Source organism: Anser anser, assembly GCF_964211835.1.
Source record: "Anser anser genome assembly, chromosome: 27".
Lineage (NCBI taxonomy): Eukaryota > Metazoa > Chordata > Aves > Anseriformes > Anatidae > Anser > Anser anser.
This window is the reverse complement of record NC_139748.1, coordinates 4,517,449-4,540,851: the sequence shown is the minus strand read 5'-3', so window position 1 is coordinate 4,540,851 and position 23,403 is coordinate 4,517,449. Positions and strand designations below refer to the sequence as shown.

The 23,403-nt window shown below is 61.7% G+C and overlaps 1 protein-coding gene across 7 annotated transcripts; it reads left to right on the top strand.

The window, feature by feature from the left end:
* The first annotated feature begins 760 nt into the window (after positions 1-760).
* On the top strand, positions 761-19,058 carry MDFI (MyoD family inhibitor). Of its 7 annotated transcripts, none has more exons than XM_083812731.1 (5): positions 1,169-1,216; positions 12,845-12,914; positions 14,065-14,247; positions 17,288-17,542; positions 17,960-19,058. In XM_083812731.1, the coding sequence occupies exons 1-5, from the start codon at positions 1,184-1,186 to the stop codon at positions 18,214-18,216; spliced, it is 798 nt and encodes a 265-aa protein (XP_083668857.1). In that variant the 5' UTR covers positions 1,169-1,183; the 3' UTR covers positions 18,217-19,058. The 7 variants fall into 7 exon arrangements, with proteins under 7 accessions (XP_083668861.1, XP_083668857.1, XP_083668858.1 ...); XM_083812732.1 differs by lacking the exon at positions 12,845-12,914 and adding an exon at positions 3,767-3,824; XM_083812729.1 differs by lacking the exons at positions 1,169-1,216; positions 12,845-12,914 and adding exons at positions 1,225-3,462; positions 3,767-3,824.
* The last annotated feature ends 4,345 nt before the right edge of the window (positions 19,059-23,403 follow it).

Below are 23,403 nucleotides of genomic sequence, written 5' to 3'. Positions count from 1 at the left end.
ACGGCCCCATTCACGGCAGGTTGACCGCACGGCGCGGCTCAGGGGGTGTTGGGTTGGGGTTTTGTTGTCGTTTTCGGATGGCACGCATTTTTCTCTTATTTATTTGTTTTTCTTTCGAAACAGCACAGGGCCCGCCGCGGGACAGCTGCCCGCGGGTGTTGCAAAACCTTCCCCCGGTGAGCTGCGAAGTCGAGGCTTAGCGTTAAATCCTGGCTGAGTCGGAAAGGTCGGGGGGGGGCTTTTCAGCCGCCTGAAATCTCCTCTCCCCTTCCCCTGGCTGGGTTTTGGGGGGAGGCAGAAGCTGGGGCGCAGACCCCGCAGCCGGGAGCGCTGGGGAGGATTTATTTTGGCCGCGGCCGCCCCGTGCGAGCCCGGCGCGGTGGCTGCTGCCAGATGTTTGTGAATGTGGGTCAGTGAAGTCCCACACCTACATAACCGGCCTTGTTTTCCAAAATCCAGCCAGCTCCTCGGGGCGCAGCAGTCCTGGGTGGATTTTCCCTGCAGGATTTGGCTTTTCTACAGCGCGGCGCCTGCAAACCTTCCCCTACCCACCCAGGTGCCCTGCCAACAACCACTTGGGGGACGTTTGGTTTAGAGGGGACAACGCTTCGAGCAAAAAATGCTTGTTTTTACGGGGAAAAAAACCACTCCTGTCAGCTCGCTGAGCGCTTGGCACCACGGAGTAAATGTTAACCCCAGAGAGAGAACAGGCTGGACTCGTTTGCACGCCTCCCTGCATCCGCTGGGACGAGGACGGCCCCGTGCCTCTCCCCAGGGCTTTGCAGCACAGGGACGGGCCCGTGGGGTACACGGCCCTGCCCGCGGCGAGGGAGGGATTTTGGGGCCGGTTTTGTCACCGTTGGGCAACTGCGGTGCAGAGTGGCCACGTTTTGTTTTTTTTTTTTATGGGGCGTTTTGTGGGAGAGCGGTGGCGGCGGGGCTGGCTGAGCTGCTCGCCCCGCCGGGTGCCTTCGGTGACGTGCTCGAACCGTCCCCGACGCAGCCCTAATGAGAGGTCGGGGAAGGCTGGGGCTGTGCTGGCCAAATGTCACCTCCTGTGTGCTCCTGGGTGCCCAAGGGGAGGAGGCAGAGCAGACTGGGGGGGTGGCGGAGGAGGGCAGAGCGCTGGGTTAAGGCAGCAGGCAGCAGCCCCGCTGCCAGCCCTCATTTCGGCAGCACGGAGATGGGATGTATCCTGCCCAGGCACCAGGAGCAGGTACCGGGGCGGCGTCTTGCCTTGTGGCCAAGGGATTTGGGTGGTGGAAGAAAGAAGGGTGCAGGCCTGGTGTGGGGTATCGGATCCTGCATTTGGTTTTGGTGTCATCCCTGTGTCCCTGTGTCCCTGCAAGGGGCACCGAGGCTCTGCGGGATGCCCGGGAGAGGAGGCAGGCAGCAGCACGGCTGTGGGGCTGCTCTGGGTAAAGCCCTGTCCCCTCCTTCAGCTGGGTGCCCTTCGTGTCCCCATGCACTAAAGCTGCCCAGGGCACACTCACCTTGGAGGTTGCGCACCCCCAAATCCCAGTAATCAGCACCTGGGGGGTTATCAGGCACCAGGAGCCCCAAAGTCAGGTTCCTGTTTCTGCATCCTCAGAGGAGCTTTTCGGTTCTGCATTCTCCCCCTGCTGCAACTCCTAGGTTAAAGGAACCCTACAAAGCGCCGCGCCCCGGTGCCTGCGCAGCCACCGCGGGGACCCAGGGGTGGTGCTGGGCCACCGAAGCTGTGCCTCAGCCTCGCCAGCACTCCCTAATTCCTTCCTGTGGGTTATCAGCCCGAGCTGTCAGCGCGGAGGAAAGTGCTGGTCTGCAGCCTCGTACCCTGAGCCAAGCACGTGGCCCCCCAGGCAGAGCATCGCAGCCGCCCTCCTCCTTCCCCCGCCGGCTGCTCCTGGGCCATGCTGGGGCTGCTGGGTCCTGCTGGGTGCTGGCCTGTGCCACGTCCCCCGGGGCTGGCGGGTGTCGGAGGGCAGGAAAACAGAGAGGAATGCGCGGCGGCAGCGTGCGGGGCTGGCGGGGCCGCTCCGTGACTCAGGCACTGCCTCAGAGGCCGGCGATGCCGGAACACCCCGATCCCTGCTTGGGTGCTGGTTTAATGTGGAAATCCCTGCCTACCACCGGGGGGACCCCCACCGGGGTGACCCCCCTTTGGGGCCAGGGCACCAGGGATGGGGCAGCACAGTGCCATCCGATGCTGCGCCCTCGGTGAAGGTGCTGAGGGCAGGAAGGTGGGCACGTGGCCCCACACGGTGCTGCACCCCATGGTGCTCCCCATGCTGCACCCGTGCACGTGGGGGTCGGTGTCGGGGTGCCCATCTTCCCAGGGACCGTGATATGCAGTGCCTGGCACAGCGGGGTGGGCGGGATGCTGCTGGTGGCTCCTGGGAGGGCTTTAGGGCCGTTTTGTGGGGTGCAGTCAGGAACGCTCCTCCTGGAACGAGCACAAACCCTAGTGACAACTTGCCTTCGAGCCGTGTGGATTTTTGCGGTCTCGCCCGACCCTCTCCATCCCCCTGGCTTTCACAAAGCACCCGAGAAGGTCGGGTCCCTCCAGCCCTCCTCGTTTCCCCCTCCCAGCCCCTTTCCTTTACATGTGGCTGCAGCAGTGACGTCCCAGCACCTTCCCCTTATCCCACCACACCCTAAAAGCTGCACGCACGGGGCAGGGGCTGGCAGCGGGGTGGTGGCAGTGCCAGGCAGTGGGACGAGGGACACGGAGTCACCCCGGTCCATCGGCCCTGCTCCGGCACCCTGCAGCCGTAGCTCCAGACTGCAAAATGGAGCCCGGCCCCGCAGCGTGCCCAGGATGAGGTGACCCCGGGGGGGGTGTCGTGACCCCCCCCTATGGCAGGGAGGGCAGCCCCCAGCCCATGGTTTACACCCGGAGCTGTTCCGGCTCCTTTCCCTACTCTTTGTGTTTAGAAAGCAGCAAAAGGTGGTGGTGTTAAAAAAAAAAATAAATCAGCTTTCAAAATGTCCCCCCGGGTCTCGCGTGCCACTCTGCAGGGGGACTGGTCCCCGCAGGGACGCAGCACACCCAGTTTGTCCCAGTTGGAAAGTCTTGATGCTGGGAGGGGAGAGCCCCAAGGCCCGGCTCGCTCCGGGGGCTGCTTCCACGTAGGGAAACTGAGGCACGGGGGGGTCGGGGGGGGGGCTCTCCGGGGGCCGTGTGTGTGCCCGCTGCCAGGCGCTTGGGACCCCCCTGGCTCCGCAGCCGGGCTGCGGGGCGGGGGCACCTCCCCAACCCCAGCCCCAAAACTTTCTTCCCACCGCTTTCCCACCCCCCACCCCCCCCCCCGGGCCGAAAAAAACCTGGCCGGAGGCTGGCCCCGGGGGCCCGGCAGCCTCTGCCTGCCCTGCGCCTCTCCCCTCCCCGGCTCCAGCCCCCAAAGAAACTTTTCCTCCCCCTCCTCTTCCTCCTCCTCCTCCTCCTCCTGCACGGAGCTGCTCGGCGGACGCGGGTGGTTGGTTGGTTGTTCTCGCGGCTTTTTTTTTTTTTTTAAGGAATCGGGGAAGCAAACAAACAGAAAAAAAACAACAAAAAAAATTTTTTTCAAAAAAAAAGCCCCCAGCGCTTCGGGAGGGTCCCGTGCGCGCAGCCGGGAGCGCAAAGGGATGCGCGGGGGGCGCAGCGCGGTGCGGGGCTGAGCCGCTGCCCCCCGGGGGGGGGCCCAGGTGAGAGGGGGCCGGGGGCTGGGGGGGGGACGGCCGGGGGGGGCCGTGCATGAGCCGAGTGTCCCGAGCAGCGCCCGGCCCCTCTCCGATGTCCCAGGCCAGCAGCCACCGGCAGAGCCGCCCGGAGCCCCGCCGCGCAGAGCCGCCCCCGGCAGGTATTGGGGGGGGGGGGGGGGAGAAAGGAGGAGTGGGGGGGGGGCGTCTGGGTGCATGGGGGGGGGTCTGGGGGGAGAGTGGGGGTGTAGGGGGAGTGGGGAGTGTGTGGGGGGGGTGGTTGGGGGTGTTAGGACGCATGGTTGGGGATGTCGGGGTGCACGGCTGGGGGTGTCTGGGGGGGGCTGTGTGTGTGTGTGTGGCTGGGGGTGTCAGGGTGCGCAGTTGGGGGTGTCTGGGGGGGTGTGGGGGTGTAGGGGGAGTGTGGGGGGGTGTTTGGGGGTGTTAGGACGCATGGCTGGGGGTGTTGGGGTGCATGGCTGGGGGTGTCTGGGGGGGGAGTGTGTGTGTGCCCGGTTTGGGGTGTCTGGGGGGGGAGTGCGTCTGTTTGTGTGTGGCTGGAGGCGTCCGGGTACACGGCTGGGGGGGTCTGTGGGGGGGGTGTGCACAGCTCTGGGGTGTGCAGGAGTGTGTGCGCGTGGTTAGGGGTGTCAGGGGGCTGGGGGCTGGGCTGGGGTGATGCGGGGAGCTGCAGGGCTTGGAGGGGGTGCACGGCTGGGGGGAGCCTGGCTTTTGGGGGGGGTATGGTGGAGTGTGAGAGTGCGTGCGTGTGGTCTGGGGGGGGGGTCTGGCGAAGCGCGTGCGTGGTCTGGGGGGGCTGTGGTGGAAAGTGTGTGCGTGGCCGGGGCGTGCGTGGTCTGGGGGGCGCATGCCTGGGAGTGTGCGCGTGTGCAGGGCTCTGTGCGTGCAAGTGTGTGGCTGTGCGCGTACGTGTCCGTGTGTCGGTGCGTGTGTCCGTGTGGCTGTCTGTGCATGCGTGTGCACACATATGTGTGCACACAACCGGGGGGGGGCCGTGGACCCCCTCCAGGAGGGCCCGCGCGTGTGTGCGCGCGCGTGCACGGCCGCGTGCGTGTCCCCGCTCCTGCCTGCGTGCGTGTGTGCACGCCTGGCTCGGTGTGAGCACAGCTGATGCAGGCGAGCCCCGGGGGAGCTCGCAGCACAAACTTCGCAGCGGTTCCTGTAACTTTGCCAAGTGCACGGCACAGCCTGGGCCCGGCTGGGGCCGGCGCAAGCCGAAGGGGTTAAAAATGTGCTGGGGGGATCGGGGGGGGGAGATGCAAGGGGCTGGGGCTGCGGTGCAGCCCCGATGGCAGCACCCCGAGAGGGGTTGGGGGTGCTGGGCCCCTTCCCCAGCCCACAGCGGCGCCCTGGGGTCCCTTGGGCAAAAGGAGGCAGCGGGGCAGGATTGGGCCGTGGAGAAGTGGATGGAAGAGTTTTGGGATGTGGAGAAGTGGATGGAAGGGTTTGGGGGATGGTGGCTTTTCCTGTGGGGCAAATCTGAGCCCTTTGAGATGCTGGGGAGGCGTGGTGGCACTGTTGGGGCTGAGGTCCTGTGCTGGTGACCCGTGGTGCCCGGTCCCTGCCTGGGGCTCACGTGCAAACCCGTGCTGAAAGCCCAAACGGCGAGAGAAAAAAGCCAGAGCAGGAACGTGACGGCACGGGGTGAAACTCCCTGCCACACGCTGTCCGAGCAGACACAAAAGGGGCCAAATCCTGCCCGGGACGGGCTCTGCACGTGCTCCAAAAGCAGCCGCAGTGCTGGGTGCTGAGCAGCAGGAGCTGGGTGCTGTGACACCGGGCGCGGGGACGCGCCGAGCCCCAGCGAGCACCGCTGGATCGCTCCCCTTGGCTTTGGCCCGCGTCGCGGCCGGGCCCACATTTTGGAGCACACATCCTCTTGGTCTCTTCCCCCCGCGTTTCCAGCTGGATGCTGCCGGCTCCGCTTCCCGGCTGAGCTCCTCACGCTGCTTCGTGCTGCCGGGGCTGGGGCGAAGCGGCCGCGGGGGCTGCCCCGTGCTGGTGGCCCCCAGCATCCCCCGGACTCCTCCAGGTGGGAAATGGGGAAGCGATCGTGCCCCAACCTCGTGCAAAAAGGTTTTTCGCGTGCCCTCGCCAGGGGTTAAGAGGAACGCTGTGCACTCGGCGCTGTGAGATGGAGCGTGCTTTTAAAAAGTGGTTTAGAAATCGATGGGGTTTGGGGAGCTTGGGGGGGCTGGGTGGGCAGGAGTTGGGCCGTGAGCCCTCGCTGGGCAACGTGTGGGAGCCTGGGGGCACCCATGGGTGCCCGACCTGGTGCACCCCGGTGGTGGGGTGTCACCTCCGCCCCAAACCAGCACCCAAGCCACCCTCCTCCTCCCCAGCTCCTCTCAGAAAGGAAATCTGAGCAGAGTTGCTCCAAGGTTGCTTCCTTTAGACCCTCCCCAAAGCCGGGGCGTGCAGAGAGGGTCTCCGGGACACCCCCATTTCCACCCCCCCAGACTCCAGGGACCCAGTCCCACACCGAGAGAACTTCTGCATCCTGCCTCACCCGGCGGGAGGGCTCCAGAGAGCAGCTTCCCCGGCGCATGGCGTGAGCTTGGGCTTTTTGCTCGCACCATTTTTTTTTATTAATTATTTATTTTTGAAGAATGAATGGACACGGGCCGTTTTGTGCTCGGTGCTGGCTTGGCCTCTTGACGCTGCAGTGCAGAGGCGTTATCTCTTGGGCACTTTCCAGGGGCTCTGTCACGCAGCGTGGAGCCTGGGAATTTTTGCTCGTCTTCCTTTGCGAATTGGACCCGAAAATTTGGTGACACCATGCCTGGAAAATAAACGGGGAAACCGAGGTGCTAGAGCGGTTTGGGCGAAGCCAGAGTGATGTGGGCAGAGCTGGGATGGCATCGCCGTGCTCCGTCTCATTTCCCAGCCTGAGATGAAGTTCTGCTCCTGGATTTTATTCCTTGGCATGGCTGCGGATGGGCCCCATGCCACCGCAGCCTCCTCCTGCCCAGGGGATCGGGCACGCAGCAACCCCGGCGCTCGAAATAGCTGCAGGGAGTTTGCGGAGGAGCCTCAGAGAGAAGAGGCAATTGTCTGCTTACGTGAAGTATGTGGGGTGTAATTATTTTCCGGAGGAATTAGCAGAAAACAGGAGAAACCAGCACCCCTTTGGCTGACGGGACTGCTTTTGTGCTTCCTTCCCATAGCGGGGAGGAAGAAGAGGGGGGGACGGGGGTAGGTGAGCGGGGCTGTCCTTAGGGGAGCAAACAGATGTGAGGATGCCGGACCCAAATCCGCCTCCAGGAGGAACGGCTTGCCCTGCAGGCTGCCTCTCCTCCCTCCCACCACCCTTCCCAGTGGGACAAACTCAGTGTGGGGCCACCGCCGCGTCCCCCCCTCCGTGCCCACGTCCGGGCTCAGCCGCAGGCGCCGGCAGCTCCGTGCCTCATTGCTCGCACACAGGCACTTCTCATTGGCTTTTTTTTTTTTTCTGCTGGTTTTGTTTTTTAATTCTTTCTGCCTGTTCCCGAGGAGTTTGCCCCGAGGTGGAACATGAGGCCGAGCCCCGAACAAGGCAGCTTTCACGGCAGCAAGGCTCCGCTCGGTGAGCCCAGGGTGCTGGGTGCTGCCCCTGGGTGCTGCCCCTGGGTGCTGCCCCTGGGTGCTGTCCCGAGCCCCCAACCAGGCGGGAGCTGGGGCTCGGACCTGCACGGAGAGGTGGGAGAAACAAAGGCACCCCGCTCCGAGGTCAATATAAAAGGTTTTTATTAATCCTAGCACTGATTTAAATGAAACTCGTTGCAGATCTGTGCACAGCAAGTGCAAAGGAGAAAAAGGGGGGAAAAAAAAGCCCCTGAAGATATATTTTTTTTTTAATCCTAGATTCATTTTTTTTCACCCAAAGATTCATTTCTGTTTTCTTTTATAGGTACTTGTCTGCTCGTGAAAATATTCGATTTTTTTCCCTTTCTTTAAACAGGAAAAAAAAAATCTAAAAAAAAAGAAAAAGAGCCAAGAATCAGATTTCTGGCTTTTTTCAAATGTTTCTCGTTTAGAGCAAAACAAAGCAGACCCTTCGGGGCTGTGCCGCTTGCCACCCGAGCGTCCCGTTCCTGCTCCAGCCCCTAATTAAATTTCCTTGGAAAGCGCTCGCCCGAGCCTGTTAGCTGCAGAAACCTCAACTTTCCTCTGGGCATTTTCTGTGATTTTCCTGATTTTTTTTCGCAAAACTCTGCCTTGCTCGTGCCATATCTCCTGGTGCGGGCAGCGGCACCCAGGGTGCTGGGGTTGGGGTGGGAGAGGCTCCTCCGCATGGAGCCACCTCGGTCCTCCCCGCGTGCGCCGGGCACTGCGCTGCCCGCTCAGGCTGTGCTGGTGGAAATGAGTTGTTGGGTGTCAGCAGAAATGGGGTAATGTGAGGTTTTTTTTGCCCCAAATCTCTCATCCTGAGGCTTTCCTCGGCCACCACAGCCACATGCTTGCAGGTGTTGTGCAAATGTCCAGCTCTGCTTCATCTTCAGCCAGGCTTTGGCAGCGTCTTCCCGGCATGAGCCTCGTGTGGTTGACTTTGGGGACGGTCACCCCCTCGCTCCGGTGGCATCCTGCTGGGACGAGTGTCCTGCTCTGCGATGGGACACATCAGGGAGCGTGCAGCAGCTTCTGGACGTGCTTTCACCCCCGTCCTCTTTTCCCTTGAGTCACTCCCCATCAGCACAGGAGGCTCCTGGCTGCGGCGCCGGCTCCTTCCCCGGTGCGGGATGCGGCGCACGGGGCGGGACGGGATGGGAAGAGACGGGACAGGACGGGAAGGGACAGGACGGGACGGCACCCGCCGGGTTCGGCCACTTTCAGTGCCAGGGTTGGGCTGCTGGGGCGGCGTGTTCTCCCAAAGGGCCGCCTTGCGAGGAGCGGGTCGGCTCGCCGGCTCCAGGAGCTATTAATTACTCGCTCCACCCAAATGGCTCATCGATGGACGGCCTTGCCGAGCAGGCAAGCTGCTGTCCCACGTGCCGTGCCCTGACCTCTGCAGAAGAGCTTGTTCTCACCTCGCTGCAGCTCCTTCAAAGCTGCTTTGGTGTCTGTGCTTAGGAAAAGCCCCAACCTTGCAAGCACGCAGCCTGGCGCAAGGGTTGCGCACCACGACCGCAAGGTTTTGGGCTCCGTCACCGCACGGTGTGGCCTTAGGCAAATCCCTTCTGCCTCAGCTTCCCCGTTGAGCCAAGAAGCATTAAGTCCATTTCATGGTGCCTTAGAGCTGTGGCTGTGCTAAAATGAGGTTCATCAAGACTGGGGAACGTGTGATGGGCACGGGCTTAAAACTGTAGGCTGGGTAGATCTCCAGATGAAAGGTGCTGCATAAGTGCAAATTATTATTCTTGTTAATAATGATGTCCACCAGCTCACATTTATCTGCTCTTCAATTAACTTTTTTTTTAAGGACTCTTAGCAGGTTAGAAAGACACAAATTTTCCCTGGCAGAACCTGTGCTGGTTTGACCCCGTAAGGTTATGCAATTACTGTACTGGCATGGTCCTTAATTAGGCTCTCCATAATTTTCCCCGGCACAGCGGTGTGGCTCGCTGCTCTGTAATTCCCAGAATCTCCTTGGATCTGATAGGCGTCGCCTTCGCTGCTTTCCAGGCTTCAGGGATAATTGCTTGCTCTTAGGGACACTTCGCACGTCGCAGGACCTCCTCCACATCCTGTGAGGCTTCAAAGTCCCCGTGGCCAGCTCGGTGAGGGAGCACCGAGCCACCACGGTGCTCCTTGGTGTCCGTGAAAGCTGACTTGATCCCAGACTGGATCCTTCACCCTTTGTCGTTCTCCATCATTTTTCTCCACTCCTAGACCCCACAACATGTTTGGGATGCGACACAATGCTCTTTGGTTTCCATAGGCAGAGCTTGGAGCAGTTTGGGGCAGGAACCTAATCCTGCTGGGTCCGTGGGTGTCCTTGGCAAGCCAAGTTCTCCCATGGCTGTCAGTTTAGTCTGAGGGCTTTGGGGCTTGGAGACTGCTTCTTCCCTTGGATCTGCAGCACCTGAGGGTCTTGAATGCCACCTTTATATATGTTAAATATATTCTCGAGGCATATTTCCCCATTGTTGCTTGCAGTGACTGATGCTTCTTGCAGTGATTTATTTCTCACCCTCCCTGAGCTCCCTTCTTGCAGATATCCGGGCAGGTTGGTGGTGTGATGCAGCTCCAAGTCGTGCTCTTCCTCTCGTTGGGAGACAAAGGGTCACTCCTTCCCCACCATCACCAGGAGATTTTGGGCAGGAACAGGTCCTCCAGGAGGGTTTTGGGGTGGTCGGTGCCTCCTTGGCAGGAGCCATTTGGGTCGACGAGGCCCTTTGAGTGATGGCTTTGTAGGGACAGCCAGGCCCAGGCTCTGGGCCCCAAACCCGCAGTAGGGTTTTGTGGCCGGAGGAGAGGTTTGGTGGTGTGCCGTCAGCCCAGGTCAGATGCTGCTGCGCCTGGTCCTGGCCACGAGTAGGACTTGTGGGGTTTTGTCCCTGCTCCTGCCCAGGTGCTGGACCCTGCCCTGTGCCAGGAGGACAGATGGGATGGACGCTGCTCCTGCCCATCTGGCCAGCCCGAAATTCCTCTCTTCCTACCCACCCAATGGCTATAAATAACAAATAATAACATCTCCCAGGCTGGCAAGCTATTTGGGGTTTTGCGGGTTTTTCTGCTTTGTTTTGCTTTTTGCATTTAGGAAGTAACTTTTCATAGAAACCAATATTTTTTTTCTGACCGGATTCCTCATTGTCCCAGGACCGAAATGTTTTTACAGAGCATTGCCCAGGTGAGCCAAGAGGCATGGGGGGCCTGCGGGGGGCTGAGGCTGGGAGCTGAGCTCTGCTGGATGCGGCCGGGGCTTGCTCAGGAGCATCGCGACTTCTGGGCCTTTCCCCCCCCGCCCTCCTTTTCCTTTCCCTGAATATCATTGAATGCGAAATGCTGTAGTGCATTAATTTCAGACTGAATGTAAATAAGCCATTTGGACTTCTCCCATTTGAGCAAACTTTGAAACCAGGATTTTGCTTTCCTCTCCTCCAGCCTGGCTCTTGGGATTGGAAGGATTTGCTTCAGTGCTGTTTCTTCTACACTTGAAACCACTTAATCAAGCTCTAAAATATCCCTCGAATAGGTCAGACAGGCACCTGATTGGGACAGGCAGCGTGTAAGGGAAAACCAAGAGAGATTACGCGCTCGTTTTATCTGCATAAAACAGATTAGAAAGCTCCCAAACTAAATATTGCTGCAAAGTAGCGTGTTGTTAATGGCAAATGCCTCGCTAGACCATCTTTGTTTGTGTCTCCGTCCAACTCCATCTCTTCCCTGCCCTGGGACGTTAAAGGGAGAGGAGACGTGAGGCTCCTGAGATCCTCCACGTCAGCCAGAGCTGTGACCCACAGCGCCAGCTTTGGATGCTCCTCAGGTCCCAGAGAGCTCAGATGTGGCTCCAGATGTGTCCGAGACCCTCTCCTGCCACCAAATTTCTCCCTCTGCAGCCGAAGGCACCGCTCGGATGGCAGGAGAACGGCTCATCCCTAGCGCTCAGCTACAGCTGAGAAAACCCGAGGGGGAGCCATGGGAAAACCTGGGAGGATTTAACCCAAAAACGCTGCTCCGGCGTCGCCTCTTCCCACATCCTCCGTGCTGGCCAGCTGGGGGGCTCAGCACCACGGGGACGAAGGAAAGCCACCCGTGGGACGCCCGCGGTCACCCCGGGTGCAGCGGGGGCCGTGCCGGCGGCGGCGCGGTTCCTGTTTGTGCTGCCGGAGCCAGCCCCGGCCGGTGCTGCCGGGCGGCTGCTGACACGCTGCCATTTCCTCCTGGTTGTGGCCAGGGATTTTGCAGATGGGTCAGCTCCGTCCCGAGAGCTCGTCGGGAACGAAGCACGCCTCCAAGACACGCGTGCGCTCGCCCCTAGCCAGCACGAAGGTGCTACACGGGGTCCGTCCTGACACCAGTTTCCCCCCAGTCCCAAAATGCTCATTTTGTGCCTTTTGCTTTGCAAAAGTGTTGGGAGATATTCAGTGAAAGGCAAGGAGAGCTCGCAGCTCTCTTACATCCATCAGCTCTTTCCCCTTCTCTCTCTTTTCTTCTCAAGTCCTAGGCTGTTTGGTGGGCACCGGAGCTCAGCGGTTTCTTGGGGCTTTTGCAATGGGCAGTTTGGGACTTCGCAGATGGGGAGAACGGTGAGGAGACCTGACCGAGTGCCTCTGCTGGGCTTGGCACCAGGAGGCAAAGGAGAGGAGGGCCACATCCGTCGGCTTCCCTAACCCCTTGTACCTGACGGCAGTGCCGTGATTTACTGAAGCCCGACCTGGTATTTTAAATGCCGTGTTCTCTCTGCTCTCCTAAAGCACCTGGGGCGATCTCCCCGTGTCACCTTCGTTTCTCCCCTGGATTTTCCAAAAGACTTCCTCGTGCTCCTCACCCTGTGGACTGAGGCAGCGAGGCTGCGTAGGGACCGGACCGGCTTACCCAAATTTCTCTCCCGTCTATTTCTGTCCCTCTCCTGGCCAGCTCGTTCCAGTGGGAGTTAATTTAATTGCCAGCTTCCTCCCTCCTTCGCTGTGGTCGCGTGTGAGACTTCTGGTTGTGCAGGGTAATTACACGGGGGGAAGCATTGCCTGCAGAAAGCCCTGCCCGGAGTGGACACAGCGATGCTCAGCACCTCGAGCCCCTTCCCGGGGACCTTTTGGAGCCGTGCCCTCCATCCACGGCTCCAGATCACACATCTCTGGCTCCGTCTGGAGCTGCCCAGATATCGGGGCGTTTGTGTCTGGCGTTAACAGGCGTGAGATCAGGCGTGGGCCAAACCCTGCAGGGCTGACTCAGGCCGGTCCAGGTCGGGGCATGACAGAGGACTCGGATGCAGCAACGGGTGGTTATTATTCACCTTCACACCACGCCTATGCACAAACACCTGGGGCTAGAGGACAGCCTGCTCCCTTCCCTCACCCTGGGCTTTCACAGGGGCATGGGAACGTGTTTCTTTCTGGGGCTTGCCTGCTCCCACTCCGTTCGGGTTTGGGAGGCAATGTTTCTGTGCAAAATTCAGCTGGAGCTGCTGGATTTCCCTCGTCTGAGCACCAAAATCGCCACGCCGGTGGGAATGGTTGCAGGAGAGCCGTGCTCAGGGCTCTGTAGTTTTTCTCAGCAAAAAAATTCTCTCTTCCACCAGGTGACTTTCGGGCCAGGGAGCAATTCTGTGCTGGAATTCTGGAAGGCGGTTTGTAAAACAAAAACCCAAGGCAGGTCATTTCTTTCCTGCCAAGTCGCATCAGTCTGTTCCGTGAGGGCACTTTGTCTTAGGGTGGAAACCATAAACTGAGCTGGAGCAGCGTGCTGGGCAGGGCGGTGCTGTGGGGAAACCGAGGCAGGGGGATGCACGCATGGGGCTGGGCGAGCGTCGCTGCCAGCTCCTTGCAGCCCCTCTGCGACAACCCCGGGCTCCTGCCCCCCCCGGGCTGCGGGTGGTGCCCCCACCTCCCTTGTAGGGCCTCTTGTTATAGTCCCTATAATTATACGTGTGCGGTCTGCGCGCCTTCCTGCCCAGCTCCTGCCTGCAGGAATATTTTGCTTGTTATATTGAGCATCACGAAGCGGCCGAGCTCTCCCTCTTCCCCCCCCCAGCTCTTGCCTGCCTGCATGTAGGGCCTCTTGTTATAGCCGGGGAAATGACGGGTGTTTGGTCTCCCTCCCTTCGCCCAAGCTATAATTTAGTTTTATAAAAAGTGCAGTCCTGCCCCTGTGGTGCAAGCGGCTGCTATTCCTGGGCTGGGGAGGAGGAGGGGGCTTGGGGGGCTGGGGGCTCAGCGCCGAGCCCTGTGCAGCCCCCCTGGGCACGCTGCTCTGGGGTGCAGACCCCGTTCCTCCAGGTCTCTGCAAGGGGATGTGTGATGCTGGGGTTTGTCCCCACAAGGCTGCTGGGGTTAAATCCACTGGTTTGGGGTCTTGCTTGCCACGGCTGAGGCAGTCCCTGGGGGCTGCTCCTGTCCCAGAGAAGCGGGATGTGACGGGGGGTGGCAGCCAGCTCCCCATGGGGAAGAAAGTGCCCTTTTCTTGGGAATGGGGGGAAAACAGCTGGAGAGGCTGCGTGTAACCAGCTCCTCTCTTTTTGGAGAAGGAATCTGCGACTTTGGGGAGGGTGCTCGCACACCGCTGGCATTGCAGCAGGGTGAGCGGCTGCAGAGTCGCACAGCCCCAACACCCCCCCCAAATCCTTCGCGGCGGTCCCTCTGTTCCCCCAGCCGTGTACTGGGGTGCGACGGGGGCAGATGGCTTTGGTTTATGCCCGAAAATACAACCCTCGGCGTGGTCCGGCACAGTGGGCGTGATGGCAGGGGGATGCATCCTGGTGGCACCCCGAGGTGCTCGGCTCCAACCCCGTTTCTCTTGCAGAGGCGGGCGAGACCTCGCGCCCTTCGCCAGCGGCCCCCTCGGCGGAGCCCCGGCCGCCCGCCCGCCCCGCGGCCCCCAGGCACGAGAAGTGCCCAGAAGACGACGACGAGCCCCGCAAAGCGCTGACGAACGGCACGGCGCCGGCCAGGACCGAGCTCACGGGCGCTCCCGAAGCTGTGACATGTGAGTGCTCCCTCCAAGGCGCTCCCCGGCAGGGCTCGGCCCGTTAATGAGCGATGGAGCTGATTAACGAGGCGGGCAGCGGCGGTGGGAAGCTGGCTCCTCCTCGCTCTGTTCTTCCCCACATCAAAGCGAAAGGCTGGGGCTGAGCGTGAGTCACCGGGAGCTGGGGAAAGCCGAGGGCGGCAGCCAGCAGCCCCTGGTTTTGGGGAGAAATTCGGGCTGAGAGGAGGTTTGGGGCGCGCTGGGTTAACAGCAGGGCTGGGGGCCCTCGCTCTGGGTCCCGTTATGGGGCTGGGAGAGCAGAGCTGGCCGAGGGGGGAGGCTGGGGGCCAGCCCCTCCTGCAGCCACGCCATCCATCCCTTCCCTGGCTCCCAGCCTGGATGCTGGGACTCTGCTCCCAGGCTGCCCCTTACGCACGCGGCCGTTCCCCGTTCGCTGGACGCGAGCGCACAGCTTTCCCTTGCAAGCGGCGGAAAGTGCCTGGGTGCTTCTCTGTGGGGCAAGAGGACAGGGCGGGAAGGGGGCGAGCAGAGGGTGGGAAGGGGGCGAGCAGAAAGTGGGAAGGGGGCCACAAACTTCGCCGAGCGGGCAGAAGGAGGTGGGGGAAACGGCACACCACGGGCGCTCCTGCCGGCGGCGTACGTGGAGCGAGGCGAGCGCACGTTTCCTCAGCCCCAGCTCGAGCCCTTGCAAGCATCTGGGAGCTGGGCCGGCTGCCCACAGACATTCTGCACCTCTGAGTCACGCCGCAGCCGCTGCGCCCCGCGTGGCGCGGCCCCGCGCAGCCCCCTCCCCACACCGCAGGCCCCGGGGCCGGCAGGAGCGCAGGCACCCGGGGGCGTGGGGGTGCAGGGAACCCCCCCTCCCTCCTCCCCATGTCCTCCCCAGGAGGTTCAGCTCCCCTCATCACCGCCGGCAGCCCTCGCTTTGCAGCCTGCTCGGGTGCAGTGGGAGGGCTGGGGCTGTCGTCGATGGGGCTGTCGTCGTTTTTGGAGGGCAAATTTCCCCGTTGGAGCTGTGCCAGGCGGTCCAAGCCCTGCTGGTGGCAAGGGACCGGGACCTCCGGCAGAGCCGGGTGGCAGCTGGGTGAGGATGGCTGCGGGTCATCCATCCACCCACCAAGCCCCAGGGATCCTCCAGGGAGTCCAAGCCGAGCTGGTGGTGTGAACATGCGGGGCCACTGCCACCCCAAGGAGCGTTCCCATGGTGTGAAACACAAATTTTCACCCTTCCAGGAGGGTTTTGGTCAAGCACAGGCAGGATCTGTCCCATGGGCTGCTCCTCCTGGCCGTGCCTCCAACTTACAGAGCATCACACATCGCTCCTGGTGGCCCCAGGTTGAAGATGTCAGAAGAGCTTTCTGAGCTGTCGGCCCCCCTGAGAAATGGGAGCTCTTTTTCCTGGCTTGGAGGGGGGGAGGACGGCTGGCTGGCCCTCGCTGCTGCTCGCTGGAGCCGGAGCGTGATTTTGATTTACAAACAGTTTAATCTGAGGAATGCAGCGAAATGGAGAACGCCAAACCCAGCGCACTCCGTGCTGCTGTAAGCCCTGCTGCTTCTCAAAAAAAATAATATATATATATTTCATAAAATAAAGAACAGCAGGCAAATCTGCAGGCTAGTGAGTGGCTGCACTGGGCTCTGTGCTTGTCCCCTCCCCGTGGCTCTGGCCAGCCCCAGGTGCCACCGTCCCCACCAGCGCTGTGTGCGATGGCACCTCGGGGAGTGCTCCTGCTCCCCTTGGAAACCAAAGGGATCCACCTGGGATCCCTCAGGAGGTTTTGGGGAGAAACGTCCCATTTTATCCAAGGTCCGTTTACCCTTTCTCCTTTCTCCCCTTCTCCCACCCCTCCTGCTTCCAGCCCGATCTTCCAGCTCAGCTCTGCCTATTCTCAGCTCCCTCCCCAGCGCTTTTTGTGCAGTTTTCACCCAAACTCCCGGTGAACTTCCCTCCGCGGTCTGAGCCCAGCTTCCATTTTGGAAGGGGCAGGGGCACACGCCTGTGGTTTTTGAGCCTCCATCTATTTTTGCCGGCACGGACAGAGGTGGTGGGGCTGCGTGCGGGGGGCTCGGCCATGCCCCCTCCTCCCATGGGACCCCCGTGGCCACGGTTTGCAGAAAGCAGCTACTGTTCCCCGGCGGCCAGAGGTGCCTTTGCCCTCGAGCCTCTGGGCTGAATCATCCCTTGTTTACTGGCGCGGGAGAGGAAAAAATCAAAGTTTGGCAAAAGCAGGGGGTGATTCGTGCCTTCGAGTGGAGCTCCTGCGCCGGGGGGCGAGCGCTCAAGCCCCCTCCCTTGGGCTGCGTGTCCGCGGGGGGACACGGCACCGGGCAGGAGCAGGGGCCGGCGTGCGAGGGCTGGAGGCAGAGGCAGCCGGAGCAGATTTTTCTTCCCTCCTCCAGCAGGGAAGTTCAGCCAGAGGCTGGGGAGCCCATTCATTAGGCGGCCGTGGTGCTGAGCTCTCCAGCTTCGCCTTATCTGGCTGCCCGGAGAGCGGTGGGGACGGCCACGGGCAGCACGTGGGCTGTGCCGCGGGACGGCGGCTTGGCCCTCGGGTTCCTTTTGGTGGTAGCAGGGGCTGATGCTCCTCTGCTTCCCTGAGCTTCCCTGCTTGGCACGAGGGGAGCGTGTCCCTCTGTGCCGCCGGTCACCCCCCGGGTGGCTCCATCCCTCCTGCCTGCGCTGGCGATGCCGGGACCCTGGGGACCTCCTCCCCAAGTCCTCTGCTGAGTTTTGGCAGCTGCACCACGTCCTACACGCCAAGCCTTTATTTCTTGCTCTGCTTTTTCATCCCTCCCTCCCTTTCTTTCTCCGGTTCTCCCTCCTTCCCTCCAGCCAGCGTCTCCTTTTCCCTCTCCCTCCTCTCGGACCGCTCTCCTGCCAGCATCGCTTCCTCCCTGCCACGGGGCCGCACCGTGCCCAGCTAGGGACCAGGTCCCAGTGTAGTGGCAGGGGACAGGGACCAGGACCACATTTTTCCCCCATCACAGCACTGGAGGGGCGGCAGGACCGATGCTAACATGCTGTTCTCCCCACCAGGCCAGCCCCAGGTGCGAGCAGCCCCGCAGCCCCCCGGCCCCTGCACCCACCTGCTGCAGAACGGGGCCGGGCGAGGGCCGGATCCAGGCGGTGCCCTCGGGGACGCGGGGAACGGGGTCTTCCGCCCCCTGCCCAGCTCGCAGAAGCCTCACCGTAAGCTGCAGTCCCACCACTCCATCAACAGCCAGAGCAGCAAGAAGAGCAAGGGCAGCTCCAAGTCGGCTTCATCCCACATCCCTATCGAGGCGCAAGAAGGTACCGGCTCTCCCCGGGGGGGCCCTTCCCAGAGGGTCTCCTCTAGCCCCGCATCCCTTGGGGTTTCTCATGTAGCACCCTTCCAGCTCACCAGGTCCCCAGATCTCAGCCCTGCTCCCCTCCTGGGACCCTCCTGCACCTGCACCTCTCCCTGCCCCAGGGTTGGTGCCGACCAGGTCATTTCACATCCTCTAAAATCGGTCTCCTTTGGGGTCCAGGCTTGTCCCAGGCAGCAGAACCGGTGGCCAGGCATTGAGGCAGGTCCCTGGAGCGGTGCTGGGCTCCCAGCCCCTTCCTGTCCCTTCCCTTAACTCCTGGGGGAGAATTTCCATCCTCTGGGGGCTGAGTGTCTGCTCGCCAAGGGCTGCCCCAGCCCAGCTTGGGGTGTCAGCACCTCCTTGCCCTGTTCCCCTGCAGACTGCTGCGTCCACTGCATCCTCTCCTGCCTCTTCTGCGAGTTCCTGACCCTCTGCAACATCGTGCTGGACTGCGCCACCTGCGGCTCCTGCACCTCCGAGGACTCCTGCATCTGCTGCTGCTGCTGCAACTCGGGCGAGTGCGCGGACTGCGACCTGCCCTGCGACATGGACTGCGGCATCATCGACGCCTGCTGCGAGTCCGCCGACTGCCTGGAGATCTGCATGGAGTGCTGCGGGCTCTGCTTCTCCTCCTGAGGGCCGGAGGCAGCAGGAGGGAGGACGACCAGGAGCGTAATTCCCCCTCCTGCAGATCCCTGAGCCCCGCCGGTGGGGAAACCCAGGCGTGAGATGCCGCAAGACAGAGCAAAGCCTGGCGAGGGAGGCGAGCACAATTCCCCCGTTGCAAACCTCGCCCTCGGAGCCGCTGAGCCCGCTCAGACCCTGCGTGGGGAAGGGCAGACCCATAGGGCCGGAGACGGCCACGCGTGCCTTTGGGCTCTACCTCTTCCCCGCGCGCCGAGGGTCGCGGGAGCACCCTGCCACCTGAGCCGAGCGCAGGAGCTCCCATCCCGCGCCCCCGCTGCCTGAGGAAGCTGCTCCAGGCACGGCGACAAGGGGGGACCTGAACCATCCTCTCCCCTGGGACCCTCCAAGACTGGGTGCAGCTCCCCAGGGGGATCCCGTGGACACCAAAACCTTCAGCCAGGCTGCGGGACTGGTGTTACGGGGACGCAGCGCCGCCCCCCCAGCACCTCCCCGGTGCTGAGATCGGCAGCCAAGTGCAATAAACGGCCCACGGCGGGGATCCCCCTGCGGCTGAGTGCCTTCGCCCCTGCCTGTTCCCCTCCTGCGGGGCCGGGGCAGCTGCGCCAAGCTGGCACCGACCCCGTGAGCATCCCTCGGTGGGTTGGTTGGTGCCAAATGACCCCCAGCTGCCGTCACCCCAAGGACGGGGCTTGTGGCAGGGTGAGGGTGGAGAACACCCCTTTGGAGAGCTGGGGAGAAGGGGAGAGAGAATAAGTGTCATGGTATTATTATTATATATATTTTTTTGGTCCCTTTTGTTACTGTAAATAAAGGTCTTTCTTCATTTCTGACCGAGGGCTGCTGCATCACACGCTCCTCGAGGCGCTCCCGGGGGATGGCAGCTCACGGCCACGCCGTGCCCCGCATCCCTGCACCGTGTTCCCTAGTCCCACCGCAGGGCATGGGGGCTCGGGCAGGGGCTGCAAGGCTTTTTGGACCCTGGGGACACGAGGTGGCTCGGTGACAGCCCTGGAGCTCTGCCCTTCACCCCTCACCTCCCGCAGTTGGACCCCCTCTGCCGCAGGGCCACAGGGTCCTTATAGGAGAAAATAAAAATGCAAAGTCGCAGCTGTGGGGCTGGGAGGGTGCAGAGTGCCCGGGGTTTGGGGGGTGCTGCGGGAGGTGGCAGCCAGCCGAATTTTGTGAGGGGGGCCCTTGTGTCACCCCCCTCCTCCCAGCCCTACCTAGGGACCACGGGGTGTGTCGTGCCGTGCCGTGCCGTGCCATGCCGTGCCGTGCCATGCCATGCTGTGCCATGCCAGTAAGAGACCTTGACCGCCCCCCCCGGAGCCTTGCAGCCCCTCGGGGTCCCGACTGCCCCAGCGAGGCTGCTGGCTGCGCTGCAGTTGAGCAAGGAGGGAAAAATGCTTAAAAGCCGAGGCCAAATGGGTCAGTTGGTCACAGTGACACGGGCTGGTTCGGGATCTGGGCTGCCTGCCCTCCGGGGCTGCGGCTCAGCCATGAAACCTATTTTTAGTGGTGAGCGAAAGGCGGCCGGAGCCCAGCGCAGGGCAAGTGCACGGAGGGGAAGAGGACGGTGCGAGCAGCCTTCCTCCACCCCATGCACAGGGCAAGGACTCAGGGTGGCAAATAAAGCCTTGAACCCTTCCCAAAATGCAGCTGAGCCACAGGACGAAGAACTTGGGGGGGCTGCACTTCGTTGCCCGCCCCGGGACGGACGGGAGCGGGGCCCCATCGCGGAGCCGGTGGGAGCTTTGCCACAGGCTCTGGCTGCGGCTCGGCTCCAAGCCGTTTGCATCCTTGGCAAGGAGGGACGGAGGCGCCGGCCTTCCCCAGCCTGGCCTCACTCGTGGTGCTAATTAGGGAGGCTGGAGCTGGCAGGGCCGCTCTCCCCACCAGCCGCGGTAACGAGCGCTGCTGCCGGAGCCGCTTAATGGGGAACAGATTCCCCGGTGCGGGAGGGCCCCGCGGCTGGTGGTGCTGTGCACGCTTGTGTCCCAGATCCTCCCCTCCCTGTGGGGGGGGATGGCACGCACCCTATGCACCCAGTTTCCCCAGTTCCAAAAGCCCTTTTGAACTGGGAGCGGTTCCACGCTGTCCCCAAGGACCAGGTCCTCACCCACTGGAGGGGGGGAGCAGCGCCGGGCTCTGCGCGGAGCATGATGTGCTGCTGAGTGTATGTGATATTCACGCCTACAGATGTACTTTAGTGATGGCTGCCTCCAAAAAGAATGCAAATAAAACAGCACCCGGTGCCTCTGCAGGGCTACCCAAAAGCGCAGCCCAGCCCCGCCAAGTGATGCTCTGCCCCCAGGGGGCCGACCTCCTCCGCTGGCTTTACTGGGCACTGGCAGGGGCACGGCCAGATTTATTTTTTTTTTAGGCCCTTTTTTTCCAAGCCTGGGTTTGGAAAAAACATGTGCTACCCTGGGCAGCGCTGGCTGCTCTGCTCATACCCCAGCTGCTCCTGAAAATTGGCTCGGGGGCACTGGGATGTGGCAATGACGGAGCTGAGCTGCCCGAGTGCCTGGCAAGGGCTCGGAAAGCAAAGCGCAAACCTTCCTCTGGTTGCAAGCTGCTGCTGGCCGTGCACCTTGCAAAGCACCAGGGAAGGCAGGGGTTAACCCTCCTGCCTGGGAATTAATTAACAGCAGATGTGCTCAGTTTTTAACTAATTACTCTCCTGCCGGCACTTGGTTTTCACGCTTCCCTTGCAAGCTGCTGGGAGCTGGGCACCGTCACACCGTGCCCAAGCAGGTGCTGGCCCTGCAGGCTGGGCTGTGCTGGGTGCCCGGGCTCATCTGCATCCTCCCCCCAGCCCGGCTGGGGTCCTCACCGAAGGAATTCAATGAAACAGGATAAAACTCATTAAATTATTGAGCGTCTGCGATAGCATCACTCTGTTAAAGCTCGGTGACCGGTTCCCAAATTGACATGGGTCTGTCTGCCCAGGATGAGGACTACGTGGTGGGCATGCTGTTCATCCTATACGTGGCTGTGCTGCTGGGGTAGCCCCCTGCCCCCCTGCTCCCTGATCCCTCTGCTGATAACCCAAAGTGCCTCCCCAAAGACCTCACCCAGGGCAGGGAGAGCTGCAACACTCGTTGCCTTCAGGGCTTTCGCTTGCCTCTCTCTCTGCGGGCAATTTATTACGGCTGGGACATCGAACGTATTAATAATGGACGTTTATTGTCGAGTGTTGTCAGCGGGCAGCGCGGTGTGTAGGGGCACAGCACCCATCAGGATACGGCCGAGCCCCTCCGGCCCCATCGCTGTGGGCAGCAGGAGGATGCTTGGGGGGACGGGCGGTGCGGATGCGCCTCTGCTCCTTTGGTGGTGATTGCTTTCAGCAGCCTGGGCTATTTCTGTCTACAATCACAATCAATAAAGCAAGTGAGAGGGTTTTTATTTTTCCACTCCAAATACTTTCTTCATCCTGTTTCCTCCCTGTTCACACGGTGGACTGGGGTGCGCTCCAGCAAGGAGGCCCACGGAGCCGTCTCCTCCTTCCTCCTCACCACCGGTCCCGTCCCTGCTCCCACTCCTGCTCCCACTCTCACTCCTGCTCCTGATCCCGCTCCTGCTCCCACTCCTGCTCCGTGCTCCCCATCCTGGCCCCGTGCACTCCCTGCCCCATCTAACACACCGCAACCACAGGGGCAGGTTTGGCTGGAAGCGAGAGGACGGCATTTCACATGTGCATGCGTGCACACACACACACACACACACACACACACACGAAAACACCGCCAGAGCCAAAAGCAAAAAAAAAAACAACTAGGGCTCTGGAAGACGCGGCAGCTCGTGTAATCCCTGGTTCTGCTGGGCTGCCTTCGCAGCACGGCGATGGAGGGACGGGCCGAGGGGAGCCGACTGCAGTCTATTAAACTTCCTTTGAGAGCCTGCCAGACTGACAACAGCTGGAAGGAATTAGCTTTGCAGGTCCACCAGCTCCTCTCCTCGCTTTCACCCTTCCCCAAAAAGCAGCTTGAGGCCGCAGGCCTGACAGCATCACTTTTTCCCCGCTCCCCAAGATCCCTGGCGTCCCACGGGATCTGCTCGGCGCTGGTTTCGCCTTTGATCCCAAACCTGCAAGGAGCGCGAGCATCCGACAGAGGAAAAATCCCGGGACCTTCAGTGACGGCTAATCTCTGCCATCCTGCACGTGTGCAAGGTGCTGGAAAGGGTTTGTTGGGCAGTGAACCCCCCCCCGGAGCCTGTGTTCACCATCACTGCTCGATGTCCTGGTGCTGTGCACGTACCCGTGCCGGGGGGGACGCTCGGTGCCGGTTCCTGGGGTGCCAGCCCGGCACCCAGCCCCTTTGCTCCACGTGGCAGTGGGTTGTGGGTGTGGGGTGGGATGGCCCTGCGCTGCTGTCAGCAGTGGGGATTACACAGAAAGGTCTTGTGTCTCTGGGGAAGGGGGGGGGTGCAGAAGCCGTCTGAGCTCAGCAATATCTGCAGCGGTGCAGAATTGGCCACCGCCGGCGGGTTTCGCTGCCAAAGAGCAAGCTGCCTGCAAGCACTGCCTCCTCCAGCCAGCCTCGGGGGCCGGGACCCAAGCGGAGACCGTATATCTCCACGTTCTGCCTTGCTACCAAGTTGGAGAAGGAAAATGCAGGAGGGGTTTTTTTAACCCTCTGCTGGGTGACTGCAGAGGAGCGGAGCGGAGCCGAGCAGCCCCGTGAGCCCCTTGCGCGCTGCCAGACACTCAACAGGGAGGGCACCCAACAGGGCAGGGCACCAACAGGGCAGGGCACCAACAGGGCAGGGCACCAACAGGGCAGGGCAGGGCTTTGCGCCCCCAAAAAAACACCAAGACCTCAGGGACACAACGTGGGATGAAGGCAGGATGTGCAGCACAGCTGGACCAAGGTCCCCAGGGGTTATACACACGTACACGTGCCCATGGGCACATACACCCAGGGACCAGCCATGGGACGGCCGGATCCTGCCCCAGCAGCGCTGCTGATACATGTCCTTGCCCGGGCTGATTGCATCCTCTGGGCATGACCTAAGAGCCATGTCCTGGGTCCTCTGTAAGTACAGAGCAGGGGAAACGTGGCCAATAAAATTCAGAGTGAGTTTATTTTCATTTGACTAAAATTTCTCACACCTTCAGTGCCTCGATGCGCACAGCTCTGTGCACCAAAGACACCCCCTTGCCTCTCCTCT